The sequence below is a fragment of the Macrobrachium rosenbergii genome, chromosome 5 (assembly GCF_040412425.1).
Source record: "Macrobrachium rosenbergii isolate ZJJX-2024 chromosome 5, ASM4041242v1, whole genome shotgun sequence".
Classification (NCBI taxonomy): Eukaryota; Metazoa; Arthropoda; class Malacostraca; order Decapoda; family Palaemonidae; genus Macrobrachium; species Macrobrachium rosenbergii.
This window is the reverse complement of record NC_089745.1, coordinates 43,940,067-43,960,538: the sequence shown is the minus strand read 5'-3', so window position 1 is coordinate 43,960,538 and position 20,472 is coordinate 43,940,067. Positions and strand designations below refer to the sequence as shown.

The following is a 20,472-nucleotide window of genomic DNA, read 5'->3' as shown; positions in this document are numbered from 1 at the left end:
ATATATATATATATATATATATATATATATATATATATATATATATATATATATATATATATATATATTCTTTATATAATGTATATGATATTATATAAATATATATATGTATGTTGTCAAACATACATACATATTCTTTGGAAATATTTTGTCAAAGAATTTTAAAGTTTTGTCAATGGAAGTTTGTTCTGCTATTATATTGGAAAAATTATATGACTGTAATATAAGTGGTGGCTTTTGTTGAACCCATCAAATATTTTTGTTTATGCGAAATAAATAAAAAAAAAAATGTAAATTTAATAGACACCGATATTTTCATAGATTACAAAACTGAAGTAATCTCAAGTCTTGAGGGGCCACAGAGAAATGAAAATTACCAAGAGGTTCATGAGCTAAAAAAAAAAAAATATTTGGAAACCACTGGTTTAGATAATATTACGAACTGGATAAATCTTCCCCAGTGCAGAACTTGGTAAGCGTGCTCTTACACAATAGCAACAAATAAATCTCTTAATATAAAACTTGTTTACAAAAAACTAGACAACTTTTACAGCTTGTAGCACAATAGCCTGGTGCTTTTGCACAGGTTAATGAGAAAACCTGTACAGAGATGTACTTGTTTGGCACACCAGAAACGACAAATTTAAGAAAAAATGCTCCTTTCAAATTTTTGCGTCATGTTTCTTTTGTTTGTTCTTTTTTCTTTTTGCTGCTTGAAATGCATTCTTGTAAATTTACATAACAATGATTCTTCAGGAAACCTATTTCGAGACATGTTGAGAAAATATTTTTTAAAACTGACAAATATCAGACCATCCCCTAGCTAATTAAGAGCTTGCACAACGAAACATTCAACCCATTTCATTAAGGGCAGATTGATCAAGGAGCAAGAACCCGTGCCAGCATAAAGCTAGCTTAATCTAAAACAAGAACGACCCTTTCTACACTTCCGAATTTCAATCCATGACACGTCACTAACGTTGCATCGTCTCAAAGGGTCTTTTAAAAAAAAACTGACTATGTCACACCAACCTCTAGCTAATTAGAAACTTGTACCACGAAACACCCATTCCATTAAGGGCTGATCAAGGAGCAAGAGCCCGTGCCAGCATAATCTAGAGCCGGTTGGCTTAATCTAAAACAAGACCGACCCTTTCTGCAATTCCGAATTTCAATCCATGACACGTCACTACCGTTGCATCGTCTCCAGGGGGTCTCTGTGAAATTCCGCCACTTATATCTTTCCTGTGCTTGATCTTACGCAAATCTTACCTCATTTTCTTTCAGTAGCTCCTTTACTTCTACTCCAAGTGGGTACAGGTCTTCCTTCCAGGTCTTCTGGCGCCCACAGAAGCCAAGCTGACACTCACAGGTCACCCAGGGCGAGTCACAAATCAAGCCTCACCCGAGCATCTACGTCAAGGATCCTCCTGCTGGTGCCCTTGATGGTGGAGCTGCCGCCCAGTATACCAAGACCGCCTTGCCAGTACCCATGTTTATTCATTTCTCGCTCTCTCTTTCGCTTCCCTTTCGAGTCTTGCTGAAAGAGAGAGTGAGAGAACAGGGAAGGAAATTGATCTTTAGTGCATTACTTGAATGTTAGTCATGTTTTGTGTACATTGATTTTCAGTGATGACAAATGACACTGTAAGTGGTAAATTAAATGATATTGTCTCTGAAACACTAATTTATTTAATTAATTCTTTTTCAAAATGCTCCATCGTGAGTTTGACCTTGCCGTTTAATACTTAATATGCTTTAATATAATATTTTGAGACTTCATAACGAAAAATATAGACAGCTCAAAGCCTTATTACATCATCGGGAATAATCACAGCGGATTATTCTCATGTTTTGTTTCAGAGAAGTTTAAAAAATGTTTTATTTATGTCTTTACCATGTACAGCATCAATATCTCTCGCATTACAGTTAACTGAAGAAGTAGTTGACTAAGATATATGTAACCCTCCCACATACAAATAAATTCTAAACACAAACCAGTCTGAGAACCAGTTTCACTAGCATATCATGAATTCGGATATTCATAGGAATATTTTAAATAACCTTCTAACATGTCTAAGAGCCTCTTCTTCCTCATTCTTCATCCTTTTATTTCATCTCTGTATTTTTACTCAAAGGTTTTTTGTCCTCGTCAAAAATATCTTATTCTAAATAAAAATTCGAATCCACCAAATTTCTCTGTAGTCGAATATATTTTTTAAAGTTTACTCCATTTCATAATATATACTGTATATAATATAAATACAATATATATTATATATACATATATACATATGTATATATATGTAATTATATATATACATATATATCAACTGTCAGATTCAAAAGATGCTTCATCACTTGCTACTTACTTCCTTCTCTAATACAAATTATTCACCTTTAATTTATAATTCACTTCATCTGGATGGCCGTGGTCACCATTCATTTGACCAATACATCAAAAGAAATGTTCAAGACCATCTTGATTTTCTATTCGCAGTCGAGATTATATGGAATTTTTAACTCTCATAGAACCATTAACCTCGCTTGCCTTCTTCCTGTTCATGTAGGTCAATACCAAGCGCTTTGCTTTCATTAAAATCTCATTTATGATTATAATCATATTAACGAGGAAATCATAACATCATATGAATTGTTCACTGACAATCAAAAGCATACGTTTCTTCCTAGTTTTGATATTTAGATATTCTCCTTTCTTTTAAACAGCCCAATGAAATAACATACTCAAATTTAAATGCATTTACTGGACTTGATAGATTGGATGATATTCTGATTAAGTTTCACTTATTTAAACAAGCACCTGAAATAGTCTTTATGACTTCGAAAATAATCTGATTATGATTATTATTGACTGAGGAATATCAGAAAACACGGAAACTGTCTATCGGATTTAGGATTCTTTTTAAAGGGGTTTCGAGATAGTCCGTCTTACAATCTTTTCATACACGAAGATTTGTAGAACGCATTTCATACGCCTGCTACAAAAGTATTCCATACATCCTCTGCTTTTCCATTTGTCTGTCTTAATAGAGAGAGAGAGAGAGAGAGAGAGAGAGAGAGAGAGAGAGAGAGAGAGAGAGAGAGAGAGAGACTGATAATCCGTTTTCTGTGGATATGTTACTCTCGTAATCAATATGAAATCGGATAAGAATTTCATTGTGGACAGTTGAAACATGATATATTTACATATTGTGTATCACCAGTTATTAATACAAATATTCATGATGAAATGGTCACTCCTTGCATGGCATGAAATAAAGATATTCCGTAAAGAACATTGCTTTTAAAATAAGGCCCCTTATTATTTATAAAACTTTTTATCTCTGGTTGTGTATCGAACAATTCTCGATTGTCTGGAGGAATTATAATGTCCAAAATACAAAAACATATCCCTTTTAGTTTAGTACTTCAAAAAATATGTTAGATACACCATAAGGGTATTTTCATTTAATTTTTGGGGAGTAATAATTCACAATAATCTGAATTCCAAAATGATAGTTTTATGTAATGTTACCCGGTATAAACAAAATTCTAAAACTGAGAAATCACAAAATTTTCGGATCCATCAAAATACGTAAATCATAAAACAAAGATTTTTAATACCATAAAAGTTATCTTATTCATATATCTTTCAAATCCTACGTCAAATACTACTCCAGCGCGCGTGCGCAGTTTAAGACCTTCATAATATTGTACTGCATAGGCCTACAGCACACAATCAGAACTGACCACTGTCTAATTTCAGATCATGTTTATTGGATAAATAAAGGGATATATCTTATCAATGGTGGACGTTACTGATTACGGTTATGCGTATTATACGTATAAATATCGAGACTTCTAAAAAGGTCTTGATTTACAAAGTGTGAATTAAAAGTACACTCAAAGAGCAGGCATATTTTAACTGGAAAAATTAAGTACTTTCCTGCAAAGTTGAACATAACTTTTTCCACATAGCTTTATACATTTATAATTCCACGAAGTAACTGGTTTTCCACCTACATATAAACAAAATATGACGCTATTTTTTTATAGTAAAGATTAAAAAATACAGAACAAGGCCTAAATACTACATATAACATGACTATGTCATTTATCTATGTATCAGAGCAAGATGAATGACATCAGATACGGAAGACAGATACAGTTTACATTTAGTTAAAGTTTGTTTTCCAACAAAGAGTAAAAATTATGCTTTATCGTTCAAGAATTATACTAGGTTGCCACCTTGTCACCGGTATGCATACAGAACCTACGTCAGTATATGCTTAAGTTACTAAAATACATGTTTATGTCAAAATACGTACATACATACACATTATACACAGACATATATATATATATATATATATATATATATATATATATATGTATATATATATATATATATATATATGTATATATATATATATATATATATATTATATATATATATATATATATATATATATATATATATATATATATATATATATATATATATATTACTATTCAGTTCCCATCACATCATCAACCACTAAGCATACCTGAACAGAAGGCTCATTAACAGCAAGTTGACCCCACTCTACAAAATCTAGAGGTTTTACATGCTCATCCGTGGTAATAAGAGGCGATTCTGAGCGGGAGAGAAGTTAAAAATATGATTTTAAATGTAATTAAGATAAGTGCGTTTCCCTAAGAACTTAAGGTTACTATGTTACTATTTACGGAGGTGAATGATAGACCGGCTATGATTTATAGGAGCTGAGGCGGAAAACGTTAATCGTGGCGTTTATTGAGTAGCAGGGAAAACATACAAAAAAAAGGATTATTGGAGCATGAGAAAAAAGAACGAAAACACAACCGTTTGAAAATCATAAATTTGCTGAAGACGAAAAATGAACATTGTTTAAGGCGCAGTTGCTTTCTGGATTTCCTATGACCTTCTGTTACTTTTTTTCAAATGAACACCTTATTCTTTGGAAGCTTGAATTTCAAATTAATGGCCCCTGTGGGCTCGCTCCAGATGAATAGAGTTCATCTTCAGAATAATAATATAATAATAACAATAACAATCATCATCATCATCATCACTAGTAAACAAAAGAAAGGGTAAACGGCAGTCAAGAAGACACTGTGACTATTAATACAACCTGAGATCTACAGTAGAAAGCTCAGACTACTGACATCGACGGGGAAAGAAATGCTAAGAAAAAAAAAATTGAAAAATACTGATAACGGCAAATATATGACAATTTTGACAATTTAACAATGAGGAGAAGCAAGGGGCAACTATTTGTTAATCAGTGGACTACAAGTTATTTCTGAAGATAATATCACGCTAGGAGATTCCTCTGATAGTGGTTGTACGTATTGCATTTGGCGGTATCTAAAGGCAAAAAAAAAAAAAAAAAAATCAGTGCCACTGAAATCATAATCGACTGATATTGCCTAAGTATCAGACTAAGATGAATCAATCCCTCACTCTCCGAATCCTTCATGATTACCCTTGTTTGTTACTTGTACGCTTGTTTACTTCTGTTCCATTTTATTTTATATTTTAAGAGCATTTTATTCTGACAAGTAGATGTCTTTTGAGCGTGCTCTAGCGAAAATGAGACTACGTTACTTGTAAGAATAAAATTATCATCATTGTTATCAACATTATTATCGCTCCAACGCCGTGCAATGCAAATGCCTCAATAATAATAATAATAATAATAATAATAATAATAATAATAATAATAATAATAATAATAATAATATGAAGAAGAAGTTGCTCAGCTCGCACCCTTCACAAACTTTGCCTCGAAGGAAACTTGGCAACGAATGAAAATCTACAATCGAGACGGTGAGATTCTATCACCCAGCGCCAAGAGCCATGGATATTTATATCATCATCAGGCTCTCTAAAATTTCGACGAGGAACAGATAAGAGATAAGATAGGAATTTTATGGGCTGACGTTCCGAAATCCCAACCAGTGTGCAGCGTGTGTCAGTGAACAGCGAACTCAGCGCCAACATATTGGTCTAAATACTATTTCTTAAGAGTGCTGTTGTCATAACTTACGAGAAGATTTAAGCGTAAGAAACAGAACAACAACCAGCTACCCTTAGTGCATGCATATAAAAAAAAAACGTCACCAGTGAATTAATCGCTCTATTAGTATCTTTCTTGAACAGTGTGGTATCAAACGTTTAGCGGACTGGCATCGTCACCAGCGAAAATGGTTTCATCACCAGTGCAGTATATGGTTGATTAGGTCTAAGTCCCTTAAATGGTAATCAGTAATCGAAATTTCTGCGTCCACATGTGAACTGATACTAAATGCACAACGCCATTCAAGAGACAAGATATTGTCTTTAATAACAAAGATGTCACGTCAAGTTATCTTATCTATAATGTAAAATCAATGTAACACGGTAAATCAAGTTACCCAATAGGATCAGCAACAACGGGGGAAGAGGGAACCAATTCAACAGAGACAAATCAAGTAGAGAGACAATTTGACGAAAAGCAGATCCTAAAAACTCAAAAAGATTGATTGACTTACCATATCTGTAAATTATGGCAGGGAACCAACCAACAGACATAGCACAGCTGATAGAACAGACGGAGAGAACAGAGTTTCTCTCGGGAGCAGAACGGGACCTAAGGCATGAAACTGAGTTAGATCTGCAAGCAGTAGAATCTTTCCTCGAGGAATCTAATCGTATGCTGTCCGTGATAGAAGCTGAGAAAATATCTGATAATCAGAGATTAGTCACTTTCGACCTTGGAAGAAAGGATGGGGCGGAGGAGGAGGACATCTGCGTCAGTAGGGAGCAAGGAGAAGGGAGTGACGAAGAGGAAAACGAAGAACAGGAAAACGCCCTTCAGATACTAAAACAAGCTCTGCATGATCTGATCCACATTAAAGACTTTCTCCCACCGACTGAAGGTAAATTCTAGTACATCTGATTTTCTTTAAAATAAGTACTTCTGATTTTCTTTAAACCACATTGCACTCGACACTCGGCAGTACAACTCGGCAGTTGCTACTGGAATATTCTGACCATGTAAGTAAGCATATATGTATCTTTGTAGAGAGCAGAAATCCACAAAGTGGCAAATAATGTAATAAAAACAAATGAGTTTTATGAGAAAGAAATGAACAGCATGTGGAGGGTAAGTGCTTATCCCTAGTTCAAGGATAAGCCAAGGGACATCATTTAGCACTTGTATGTTTTGACTAAGTGTATAGGAAAGACCAATAGAACAAGTGCATGGTTGGACAGCGAAATTTGTAAGCCTGATGAAAAATGAGATCGTCTGATGTTTGCTTACAAATAAGTGTTAGAGAAAACTAGAGACGTGTGCAAAAGAGTATGTAAAAGTGGCTGGTTTAACCATGGAACTTTTAGCTTTATTCTTGTTTCTTAGTAATAGCACTTATCTCTTACATAAAGCAAGGGCCAGTGGCCTGGTCTAAATAACATGACCACACCTACAAAATTGAAAATGACAGGAGAAATAAAGAACTTGGGGCCTAACCATGTAGGATACACTGCATTTAAGAAAGAAGAGTATTTTGCCATCTTTATATAACACAAAACCAATATAAACAATAAAAGTTTCAACCAATGTTTTCATTTAAAAATCCACGCTTGTTCTCTACTGTATTGAGGAACATTTAAATTTTCAGAGCCAGCAATTGTTTTCCTTCATAACCATATAAGCTCCCTGTGTTCCTAGATCGACAGAGAGGTAATAGGACCCCCATGAGGGGTCCTATTTGCCAATTTTTACATGGGCGTTGTCAAGGAGAGGATTCAACACGATCCCCGGGTCGACCCCTTCGATGAAAGAGATGCTCCCCAGGCTGGTGAAGGTTTTGCAAGTGTGTGTAGAAGAAGAAAGCGAATACTAAAAAATTCTCAGTGTCCTGATTAAATTGTTGTATATCCAAAATCCACAGCTACATCAATAAATTGTATTATTTCTAAAAGTTGAAAACAAAGACTTTCGAACATTCTGAGGAGGAACACTGTTCAAGTGATCGACAGTCTTTGTCTTTAACTTTTACAAATAATATAATTTATTGATATAATTGTGGATTTTTAATATACGAGAAGGCGAATGTTAGCAATATGGAAAATAAAAGTCAGGGACACAGAAAAATGAATGTAATTGACTTTGCTGATTCATGTTGGTGCTCTGGGTAAATATAATAGAAAAAAGATAAGATAACAGACATTATGAATAACAGGATATGTGAAGTGAGGTTGGCAGAAGGATCTCATCAAAGGATCTATAAGAAAACCACAGGGTCTGAAGGATCAAAATTTGAGTTGAATGAAGGGACAGCTATGCCAACTATCCTGTACTAATATGAAGTGTGGATGGACAATACAACCAGTAAAAAAAATGATTTTTTTTATAACGATTTTTGTACGGAGAGTGTGTTGACAGAATGGGCGAAAGGATAGGAGATGTAAAAATGCTACAAAAATACGAGGACATGACGATGTGGTGAAAGGTTATCTTAGATGGTAAGACGGATCAGTGTTTTGAGATGGTTTAGTCACACGGAGAGAAAATAAAAGACAATACGTTGTGGAAAAGTATGTATAGTCTGGAAGGCTTAGTAACTGAGGCTAGATGTGGTAAGCTTAAGTATACCTTAGTTTTACCAGACCACTGAGCTGATTAATAACTCTCCTAAGGCTGGCCCGAAGGATTAGACTTATTTTACATGGCTAAGAACCAACTGTTTACTTAGCAACGGGACCTGCAGCTTATTGTGGAACCCGAACCACATTATAGCGAGAAATGAATTTCTATCACCAGAAATAAACTCCTCTAACTCTTCATCAGCCGGCCGGAGACTCGAACTCGGGCCTAGCGAGTGCTAGTCCACAGCTCTACCGACTCTCCCAACGAAGAGCTGGCTAGATGTGGTGGCAGAAGCGTTGCAGCACGTATGCAAGAATGCAAGCAAGATGGAGGAGATGATATACTGTGCATATATATATATATATATATATATATATATATATATATATACATATACATACATATATATATATATATATATATATATATATATATATATATATATATATATATTGTATATGAAGTGTACCACAATGAAAATTAAACACTGGGTGTAAATCCTGACCAGTATCCTCTTTACACGTAAGACATCTTTTAGAGTACTGATGCATAGTGGCAGAAATTCACAACGTATATGCTCGATTGACAATACAAACGAACATGCAGATGGTTGGAAACCAAATATTTACGCCTGACAGGTGGAAAAAAAGAGAGTGAGGAGCAGTGAAATGGTTAGCCTGGGGTCGGTAATCTATTTAAAAATCTCTTTACCTATGCAGGGAGGGGGGGGGGTCTTCACAACTTTTCCCCTAACCAATGTCAGCTACCTTTCTTGAAATCTATACATTTTACATATTTCTTTTGAAATTACTGGATCAAGTTTATACATCCCCTGAATGATCATCATGTTCTTACAAAAGCCTTCCTTTATAAAATTAGATTGGATCATGTTCCCTTCTAGTATATTATTGAAATAAAATACACTTTTTGCCCCTGCGCAACTGATTGTTTTCATTAACGCGCGAAAATTCCAGCGTTAACTTAAGCATATCTTGTAATTTTTTCTGCTGTTCTCTTGTTTTTTCTAAAGGTTTTCCAGTTTGACCGATATCAGAGTTATCACAAGACTTACATGGAGCTGAATATATTTTTGGAAGAGTTCTTTATTAGTGCTTGTTTCATTGTATTATTCTTCTCAAACGCTAAATTGATTAACTCCAAAGTTCTCAAGTAGATGGGGAATATCTTTGGGTATTATTACTATATAGCAGTAAAAGTAGGGTTTTGTGTACGAGTTTCTTTTTTGTTATCATAAAAAGACCTTTATCACTCTTAGTGCACTGTCTAATACAGAATCAGGATGTTTTAATTTCTTGCCTGTATTACTAACGTAATGCTATTAAAACCATGGATGTAAATGTTAATTTCTGTATACGTTATCGCTCTGACCAGAATAAAACGGTAGACAGAGAAATATATTTGAAATTTTTTCTAGACGCTTTGTTTTGAAAGCCGTTTCTGCATTTGTGTAGTAGACAATACAAAACAAGTAAAAAATGCACCGAAGTTTCTTAGGCACAATGGAGTTTTCTGTACAGCTGCTACAGCGTATAATCAAGGCCACCGAAAATAGACCTGTCTTTCGGTGATCTCGGTATAATTCTGTATGAGCCGCGGTCCATGAAACTATAACCACGTCCCGGTGGTGGCCTATCCTATATCGTTGCCAGAAGCACGATTATGGCTAACTTTAACCTTAAATAAAATCAAATATACTGAGGCTAGAGGGCTGCAATTTATTACGTTTGATGATTGAAGGGTGGATGATGGACATAACAATTTGCAGCCCCTAGCCTCACTAATTTTTAAGACCTGAGGGCGGACAGGAAAAAAGTTCGGACGGACAGCAAAGCCGACACAATAATTTTCTTTTACAGAGAACTAAAAGCCGCCACTATAGTTTTCTCTTAAAGAAAACTAAAAGGTAGGCTGTTGTCATTTTCCTTTTCTATAGTGAATTTTATTGGTGGAACTGATTTATTTAATTTACCAAAGAAATCCTTTACGTTTTTGTCCCAGGCCAAGTGCATATTTCGTCGCCTACATACCTGAACCGTATTATACACTGGGTTGAATAATTTTTTTATGTTCTGTTTTCACAAAATTCCGTATACAGAGTACTTAAAACTGGGGATAAAAGGTTGTCCATAGCCATACCAAAATTTTGAAAGTAAAATTTCTTATTGAATTAAACAAATTTTGAATATTTCTATTAATGTGTCCTTGGAAAACGGTATATCCAAGTGTCTGCTCTCTAAGGTATCAAATAAAAATTCCAGCGGATCATCAGTAGGTACCTTTATCAATGATAATAGTAAAGAGAAACTACAGAAAACTGTAAAAGTTTGAAAGTGTTCGCTAAGAAGACACAGTCAAGAATATATATGGAAAAGAGTAATGTAACCAGCATAAATGGATGATCGAAGAAAGAAAGGGTTTCTTTCCTTATGTATTTGAGAGTGATTTCAGTTGGTGATGGTAAAATACGAATAGTGGCCTGTCACAGAATATGTTAAGCAAAAAAGGTGGCAGTGTGCAACAAATGATTTGGACGAAACTTGGTAGCGTCTATGGAAGTCAAGGTGGAAATGTATATAGGGAGTGTTCAGCGAACTCACCCTTATGCAAGTGAAGTTTGCAAAGATTACCTCCCTCACAAAAAAAAAAAAAAAAAAAAAAAAAATGGGGGCGAATTTGGGATAAAGGTATCCATGATGAATATGAAAAGCTGACAGAGCTTGTATTAACCAAAAACTGATAAGAACAGTTAACAAAATAACTTTGGCTTATCTTGAGCACAGTGTAAGTCATAAACTGATAACCGTCTATTCATAAAAAGGGAAAAACACGACTGCAAGAAACAAAAACATCTTGACAGTGAGAGATACTGATACTAGACAAGACTATACAAATGCAACTAAAGAAAGAGGTAAATCGGTAAATTAAATTAGGAACTGCTAAGATGCAAATTTCCATTTCAGCTTCTGGTGGGAGTAGGCCTCGAGCTATGTCCATGATAGAAAGGCCTACGAGACTGGCGTCTACGTCACAGGCTCTTGGTAAATATCTATGAGACTTTGCAAGTTTAAAAGATTTATGAATAATAATAATAATAATAATAATAAACTGAATCTAAAATTCCCTAGGTGCCCCTCACAACATCTAAAGCAAATGTCTATATTTTTTTTTATATATGAATAATATTTTTAATGTTAATTTACGACAAATTTGTGTTAAATTTTAATCAACCTTTTAAAAGTTTCAAAAGGATCACATTAATGTATCTAAAGTTTCCTCTACTCAAGATGTTGGAACTTTTCATTGACAATTTACATCAGTCTGGAACATCATTTCCAACCACATTTCCCAAAACTTTCACAGAAGTAGTTTCACTTGGATTAAAGCGATCTAACACAAGATGAAAATTTAGAAAAACTTTCTGCAAGTAACTGTAGTCATATTTCATCAGTATAATTGACGAATATCTCCTAAGCAGTCATGCTGGTGCATTTCTTTAATCTAATAAACGGCTTTAGTCTGTATTAAAATCGAAAATGTAATCATTTTTTTTTATTTTTTTTTTTACAGAAAGTGGCGCGTATAAAGTACCTTCCACTCCAAACAACGTTCCTGTCTCCCGGACACCAGCAAAAGTCATGACTGACATCACTTCATTAGAAGTGGAACTCGCCAAATTGTTGACTATGGTAAGATATAGGCCTACAATGCAAACATCTTGCGGTTTTCTTATCGATAATATCGATGTACACCTCGTCCCACTGTCCGCCAGCTATGATTTCAATGGTTTGTGTCTTCTTACTTGAATTCCAACATTGTTTTAAATTCGTAAACTATGATTTGTGTCTGGTTACTTGGTATTTAAACGTTGTCTTGAATTCGTAAACTATGATTTGTTTCTGCTTACTTGGTATTTTAACGTTGTCTTAAATTCATAAACTATGATTTGTGTCTGCTTACTTGGTATTCTAATGTTGTCTTAAATTCGTAAACTCTGATTTGTGTCTGCTTACTTGGTATTCTTATGTTGTCTTAAATTCGTAAACTATGATCTGTGTCAGCTTACTTGGTATTCTAACATTATTTTGAATTCTTAAACTATCATTTGTGTCTGCTCACTTGGTATTCTAACGTTGTTTTAAATTCGTAAACTATGATTTGTGTCTGTTTACTTGGTATTCTAACATTGTTTTACATTCGTAAACTATGACTTGTGTCTGCTTACTTGGTATTTTGATATTGTTTTAGATTCGTAAGCTGTGATTTGTGTCTGCTTACACAGTATTTTAACTTCAATTTCTCCGCAGAGAGACTCACTTGACTTCCGTCCTTCAGCACCAACAGACAAAGAGCCATTTCCAGTCCCTTCGGCACCACCATGCACACCAGCAACAACTTGCTCTAGTCATCCTCTATCACCGACAGAGATCTACAACAGAGGTCACAGAACCCAGTCACTACCAGGAAACACCGTGCCCCCGCCCAAACCACCCCGATCTTTCCACCAAACGCCACAGGTCAATCCACAAGCCTCCTCCTCCAAAAGTCACCCCGAAGAAGAGGCGGGGAAAAGCCACCTCTTGAAAGGTCCACCCAAACCCCCGAGACTGAATTCGAGTTCCTCGATTGACAAGCTGAAAATTCAGTTGGCTAAGATGTCTAGATCCATGGGCAATCTGTCAGTTCTGGAGGAGTCCCAAGAGTCGAGTGCTAAGCCTACTCAGCCTTCGTCATCAGGATGCCTCGAGGTTGATGACAAGGACCTGTGGAGGAGGAGCTCTGGAAGTAAGGTAGAGAATTTCTTCTCAAAGTTTTCCGCGAAGAAAAAGCCCAAAAGGTCCAAGAGCGTAACTATTAGCTCTCCGTCTGACTTCAGACATGTGTCTGGAAGGTCAAAATTACCTGAGCTGCAAACAGAAAATCTCCCTCCACCAAAAGCAACAACTGAAGCGCAACCAGAAGCGCCTGAAACGACAGAAGGTACAATTGCAGTTTCTAGAAAGACCTCGGAAAGTGAAATATCTTCTGTGGTGTCTCAGACTGCACCAGGGGCAGCTGAGGTTTCTGAAGAAACCTCTCGAACTCAAGCTGACCCAACTGAAGCACTAACAGATCAGCTTGACAGTACAGCAGACATAACAGAAATAGCTTCAAATGCAACTGTAAGGACTAATGAGTCTACTGATGCACCGGTACCGAGACAAGAGTCTACTTCAGAGGGACCGGAAATATGCCCTACGTCTCAGCATGACGTAGAGGACGGGGTGGCCCCTTAATCTAACTTAAATACTGCAGCAGAAATGATAAATAAATCAATCACCTTTGCCTCATATTTAAAGGCAGATATACTAACCGAAAAAGAGCAATATTTATAACCATAACATACATAGGCATAACCTGGACATCAAAAACAACTGTGCTGTTAAAGTTGAAAACATTTGCTCCAGATACAAAAATGTTTTGAAGGTAGAGATATTCTTTTAAGACAACAGATGCCATTTCATGTGTAGAACTCAAAATTTCAAAACAACACCTTAACAGACAAGAACCAGACTAAAAACAAACAGAAGCAAACTAAAATATTTCACAAAGATAAAACTAGTCAACGAAACGATCTTTCTAAGATCTAACTACACGAGCACTATAATAAAGTAAGTTTATTACGAAGAGAAGTATAAAAAAAGTTGCATTAAGCTATTAAAAAGTGTGGAGTTTCTGGAGAAATCTCCTTATCAAGAAAAAAAAGGATGAAGAACACCATTGCATATATTTGTTAAAGAAAATACGAAATATTCAATTACCACGAATCCACGTGCGTAGCCTCTTATAGCTACACAGGAGTCTAAAGTGACCAATGAAAAATAATAAAAGTTAACGAAAACCTTATGTGAACACTCCAAGTATCAAATGTTGAAGAGGCAGGCATTAAGAGTAGACGAGTTTTAAGAAAAACCAGAACAGGATAAATAAAAAAATTCAACGAATGAAAAGTGAGATTGCTACAAAGATCAGGGTCAGGCCTCAAGAGATAAGACGTGGATGATGTAAAAGGGTAAAAGAGTGCTCACTTATGTCATCAAGCGTTTTGTTCCGCATTTACCAATCCCAATAAAACACAACGAGTTAAGGCGAGTTAATCGTGTATTTTCCTCAATAAAAACTTGGTCACAGAAAATTATCTTAGTTTCATTCCCTATCAAAACAAGTAAAAAATGCGCCGAAGTTTCTTCGGTGCAATCGAGTTTTCTGTACAACCGCTACAGAGTATAATCGAGGCCACCGAAAATAGATCTATCTTTCGGTGATCTCGGTATACTGCTGTATGAGCATTATGAAACTTTAACCGCCGCCAGGTGGTGGCCTGTCTTATATCGTTGCCAGACGCACCATTAGGGCTAAATTTTACCTTAAATAAAATAAAAACTACTCAGGCTAGAGGGCTGCAATTTGGTATGTTTGATGATTGGAGGATGGACGATCAACATGTCAATTTGCAGCCCTCTAGCCTCAGTAGTTTTCAAGAGCTGAGGGCGGACAGTACAAAGTACGGACAGAAAAAAGTGCCGACGGACAGACAAAGCCGGTACAATAGCTTTCTTTTACAGAAAACTAAAAATATGTAACACTGACAAGTGCTCAAGGCTGAGTTAACATCTGAAATATATGAAACCCTCCTGTGTTTAGTTCGTTTTAAAAGTCAGTTATCTTCTGTAACTTCATTCAAATGAACACCATATTTTTTGGAAGGCTGAATTTCAAGTCAGCAGCTCCTGTTGCCTTGTTCCATATGAATAGTGGTTTATCTTCTGAATATTAACAATGTTAATAATCACACTCTTTTCAAGCTGTTAAAATTCCACTTGAAAGACATCATTGTTATTTTTAACCATCCTTTATTAAAATAATTCCATGCATCTCCCATAAAAGAGAGAGAGAGAGAGAGAGAGAGAGAGAGAGAGAGAGAGAGAGAGAGAGAGAGAGAGAGAGAGAGAGAGAGAGAGAGAGACTGGAGAAATTTATCCATGACTTCGAGTAACGACAATAATTAAGATAATGATAATGATTTCAGTGCAACAGTTAAGATAACGATAATAACTTCAATGATGTAACCACTGGAAAGATAAGAAATCTATTGAGTCCGGTGCTCTGCAGAGCAAACTCGAGGCTTGTTTGAAAAAAAAAAAAATTAAACACCTCATTCAAGTGGTTTCTTTCCCTGTTTTCGAGTATATTGCGTAGGGGTATTGCAATGACACAGGGGCCATTTTGGCACCTTTGTTCGCTAGAATGGGCTTATCTTCATCATTACCTAAGGGATTGTCAGCTCTACAGTAAAGGTTTCTTTAATGAACGCTGGCAGTTTATCATCAAGGAAATATAAACCTAGAGACGTAAATAAGTTAAATCAGTTTTTTATGACTGTAAACAGTTCTCATACGGCTTATACCACACTGGAGCTCAAAAACAAGTTCTTGAACACCATCTATTCTTTTGAAAATGCTGCTTAAATATTTAACGTAAAAGTGGGAGGAGACTTGAAGTTTACCCCTTAACATCAATTTAAGGAGTTTTTTCATTTATTTATAATAAATTAACAGAACTGTATACGTAATCGAAAACATCAGAACTGTCAGAACATCCTGTGGTACCATCGCTGCAAGGTGACATTAAAACTTACCTAAATATTAAAGTGACCCCAAAACATTCGTTTTCTTTCATAGAAAGTTCTCTCTAAATGTTCAAAATTATGGGGCACTTCTATAAATAATATAGATCCCTACCCTATGCTGATATGCTATGCATTTGCTTTTGTTAGTTCGAGATTCATGAAGGAATTTTATGGAAGTAAAGATATCAACCATAACGACAGCAAACTGCTATTCTAAACCAATCAAGAGATTTAAGGTATTTGGGTAACATTATTGCTTGAACATAACGTTGGGCTCTACAGAGAAATTTTTGGTTCATTTCTATTCCCTAAACCTCATCCACCTTTTTTTTCTGGTCAGGCTATGTTGGTTCCAGTCTCTGAAAATAAGCAGATGTAAAAATCCTAAACAAGTCGACGTGTATAATATCGAATCAATAATAAAATTTCTCAAAACCTAACAGTATTGGAAAAATGTCAAGTAATTCTAGTTCTGCTCCACAACGACTTCATATAATAAGTAAAAAGGTATTAAAATTAACCTAAATTTAAGTAAGGAACAACACCGGCAGCATCTCCTGTACGAGATCAAAACTAAATCTATTGCTTCCCACACAATAGGGCACATTTCAAGTTTCTCAATTACCAGAGGTAAGCGCTATCTAAACCTGTAGTATCTCCTATGAAATGCTACAGCATTCAATAACATGGATTTCCCAATTAAAACATTAGAAAAAATTACAAAAATCATCACAAAAAATTACATTTGCCAAAAAAATGTCTACAGCCAACATTAAATATAGACAAATTCTGGCGAAACAAAACCAGATGTAAAAGAAGGAGAATGGTAGGAAATACAATTATATACTTCTGTATCTTATTATACTATATGCTGTCTTAACACAATATACTATGGCTAGTGTGTATCTGTACCTCTTTCGAAAAATTAAGCAACTGCAATATATTTCAATGAAAATACATACTCTTAAACAAACAGATTAAAGAGACAAACACATACGGAGCAGCATTAATTTTCGAGGGAGGTGGAGAGAGAGAATTGTTCCTCATAATTCATGGAGCAGGGCGGCCGGACAAGCCAAGCGGGTATCATGGAAGGGTATCAGTCCAGCAACCAAGGAAGACCCCGAAGCCGTATATCAGCGGATACAGACTAGACGCACGAATGAACCATGTCACTGGAAACTTGAACATGCAATTACGTTCACCGAAGAAGTGTGGAGACTCGGGCAAAATTTCGAGTCTGTATATGTCTTTTTTTTTTTCTGCTATAATATCTTGCTACTGACTGACTACAGAACGTCATGCACTAAAATTATTGTTCCTAATCATGAAAAAATTGGAAAACGAACACTGATAACAAACGATTAAATCAAAAGGACTCCGTGCTTACTGTAGGTAACATAGAGGAATTTATTTCTGATGACAGAAATTCATTTCTCGCTATAATGTGGTTCGGATTCCACAATAAGTTGTAGGTCCCGTTGCTGAGTAACCAATTGGTTATTCGCCACGTAAAATAAGTCTAATCCTTCGGGCCAGCCCTAGGAGAGCTGTTAATCAGTTCAGTGGTCTGGTAAAACTAAGGTATACTTAACTTATGAAGTCATGTATCCTAGACCTATGTAATAAGAATTTATGAGTTACGGCAAATCAATAACGATGTCACCACTTACAAAAAAAAAAAAAAAAATGGCTAGGTGAGACGAGGTCTACGCGTGCATTCCTTTTAACCTTATTCCAGACGATTCAGAACTTGTTTGAACGATAATTTGTGACGATGGGAGGCTGTTTTGCAGGGGAACAACGGCAGAAGGCCAGGCTGATATTTTCACTTTTCTCATTCATTCGCTACACCTAAACAGGTTTAAATGAAGCGCTTTCCAGATGTACGATGCTTTCCAAAAGATCTAAGCAAAAAAATTAAGCTCTTTACAACCTGAATAATGCATGACATTTTTGGAGGTTTTTAAAAATAAATTGAAGACGCTAAATATAATAATTTGTTATAACTATAGAGCAATGACTCTCGGGTTAACCAAGCAAAATGTTGCAACCTTCAGTAGCAACACCGACTGAGCATTTCCCGCCAAGCAGCACTCACCCACAAGGAAAATTCATGCAGTTTTGTCCCTGTGCCAGATATTTTGAATAAATTCACGAAAGTTTGCTCAAATATAGTCGAAACAAAATAGAGAGAAAGAGAGAGAGAGAGAGAGAGAGAGAGAGAGAGAGAGAGAGAGAGAGAGAAATGGCGGCCTTTCCAAAGGTAAAACAATGATTCTGAGTCTACAACAATTTCATCGTTGTAGACTTTTCAATTTCGTTTATAGGATCCAATATTTGCCGCATAACAGTGGCAGGCAAATAAAAAAAAACAGTGATATAAACACTGTTTTCCATTAATGAAGAAATACATACTTGAAAACCTTACCTCGACACCTTTAAAAAAAAAAAAACCTGGAAGTTCTATCAATAAGCAGCATCAGTACGCCAGCATCACCCTATCCCCATAATCCAGTGGAACAAGAGAAGACCTGGGCTGAGGAGATAAAAACAAAATCTTCGACAGAGAGAGAGAGAGAGAGAGAGAGAGAGAGAGAGAGAGAGAGAGAGAGAGACTCTGATGCTGCAATAACTGTGCCCTACTCTTCCATCCCTTCTTCCCCTTGCTGCTTCTGGCGAGATATTAAGACGGGAGGAGGAGGAGGAGGAGGAGGAGGAGGAGGAGGAGGAGGAGGAGGAGGAGGAGGAGGAGGAGGAGGAGGAGGAGGACTCGGCAGGGTGATTCTATCACCAAAGACGGATGTCGGCTTCTGTGTCATCCATACTCCGTTATCACTTGTCTCTCAGTATGATTTTTTTCGGGGGAGGGGGTGGGTGTTTGGTCCTTACATGGAAAGCATTTTACTTTAACCAATATAGTAATATCCAAAATTATTTCATTACTGCCGGAATACGCATAGACATTACGTCAGTCAATAAACTTTATATTATGCAAACAAGAGACAATTACCTTCTACTTTGCGAGATCATAGTTAATCGCACTGTACAGTCCTTTTCTTCTTCTTCCTTCTAACATTTTCAGAATCATAAACTCTTCTCGGTAGCTGTAAGTCCTCAAATCTCTCCTCATGAACAAACCATCTCAAAATCCTTTCATCAATCCTACTTGATCTTCATAAAGACTTTGAAGCGCCTTTTACATCCAGATGAAGTGGCTTCAGGAAGCATTTACCCCAAGTTTTAAGCAAATATACGTCGGGATGAAGTTGCAAACCACACTCTTTGCTCCAAAGAGTGTTCCATGGGCTTATGCCCCAACGGCGTCTGGTATCTTTGGAGGTCATCCATATCGGTACCGACAAGGTCCTGGGTTGGTTTACTTCGCTGATCGGGAGAGAGAGAGAGAGAGAGAGAGGATCATTTGTCTAAAATACTATAGACAGCTGCACCAATCTATGTACACAGAACGAAAAATATTTCATTTTATGCACCAGCCAAGTAAATATAAAGAGAAGTATCTTAATTTATACAAGAAAAACCTATTCAACAGCTTGAAGCTTTGGATTAAAAGTAGATCAAATGAATCCACTTGATGGCATAAAATAATTTAAGAGAAACATAATCTACAAAAGATTATGTTAACGTTAAAAAATATGAACAAAACCATACCTGCCCAGCACACACCACCCTGAAAGGAGAGAGGAAAAAGGTGTAACAGATAAAAATAGCACTTTTCCTCTTCCCCCCCACCCCTTCTCTCTCTCTCTCTCTCTCTCTCTCTCTCTCTCTCTCTCTCTCTCTCTCTCTCTCACACACACACACAAACTGCATACTTGGCTTCAGCCGATGCGACAAGACATATCTCTCTCTTTAAAGGATGGGCGACAGAAGTTCTCCCTGTAGTGATGAGAGCTTTTGTTATGTTGGTCGTTGCGTTGTCCGTAACAAGGATAACTACTATTATTACAAGTGAACGGGCTATTATTTCTTTCTTTCTTTTTTTTTCTTTCATTTGCGTGGCCCCTCCCCAGAAATTATCCTTTTATGCAAGAGGGTGGGAAACTTCCTGCGGTATTTTCAGAGACATTCCATCACCTCTTTGGCTTTTGTCATCTTTGCTTCTTT

The 20,472-nt window shown here is 36.1% G+C and overlaps 2 protein-coding genes across 2 annotated transcripts in view; one reads left to right on the top strand and one right to left on the bottom strand.

Annotated features, from left to right (window-relative positions):
• The window catches only part of LOC136838734 (neutral amino acid transporter 9-like), a 30,955-nt gene extending 29,415 nt beyond the window's left edge, over positions 1-1,540 (bottom strand). The window contains exon 1 of the mRNA XM_067104169.1: positions 1,273-1,540. Coding sequence (XP_066960270.1) covers positions 1,273-1,277 — 5 coding nt within the window. The 5' untranslated portion in view covers positions 1,278-1,540. The remainder of the gene's footprint in view (positions 1-1,272) is intronic.
• Positions 1,541-5,969: 4,429 nt separating this feature from the next.
• On the top strand, positions 5,970-14,851 carry LOC136838733 (uncharacterized). The gene is made up of 4 exons (XM_067104168.1): positions 5,970-6,942; positions 11,639-11,716; positions 12,246-12,364; positions 12,983-14,851. The coding sequence occupies exons 1-4, from the start codon at positions 6,570-6,572 to the stop codon at positions 13,949-13,951; spliced, it is 1,539 nt and encodes a 512-aa protein (XP_066960269.1). The 5' UTR covers positions 5,970-6,569; the 3' UTR covers positions 13,952-14,851.
• Positions 14,852-20,472: the final 5,621 nt, after the last annotated feature.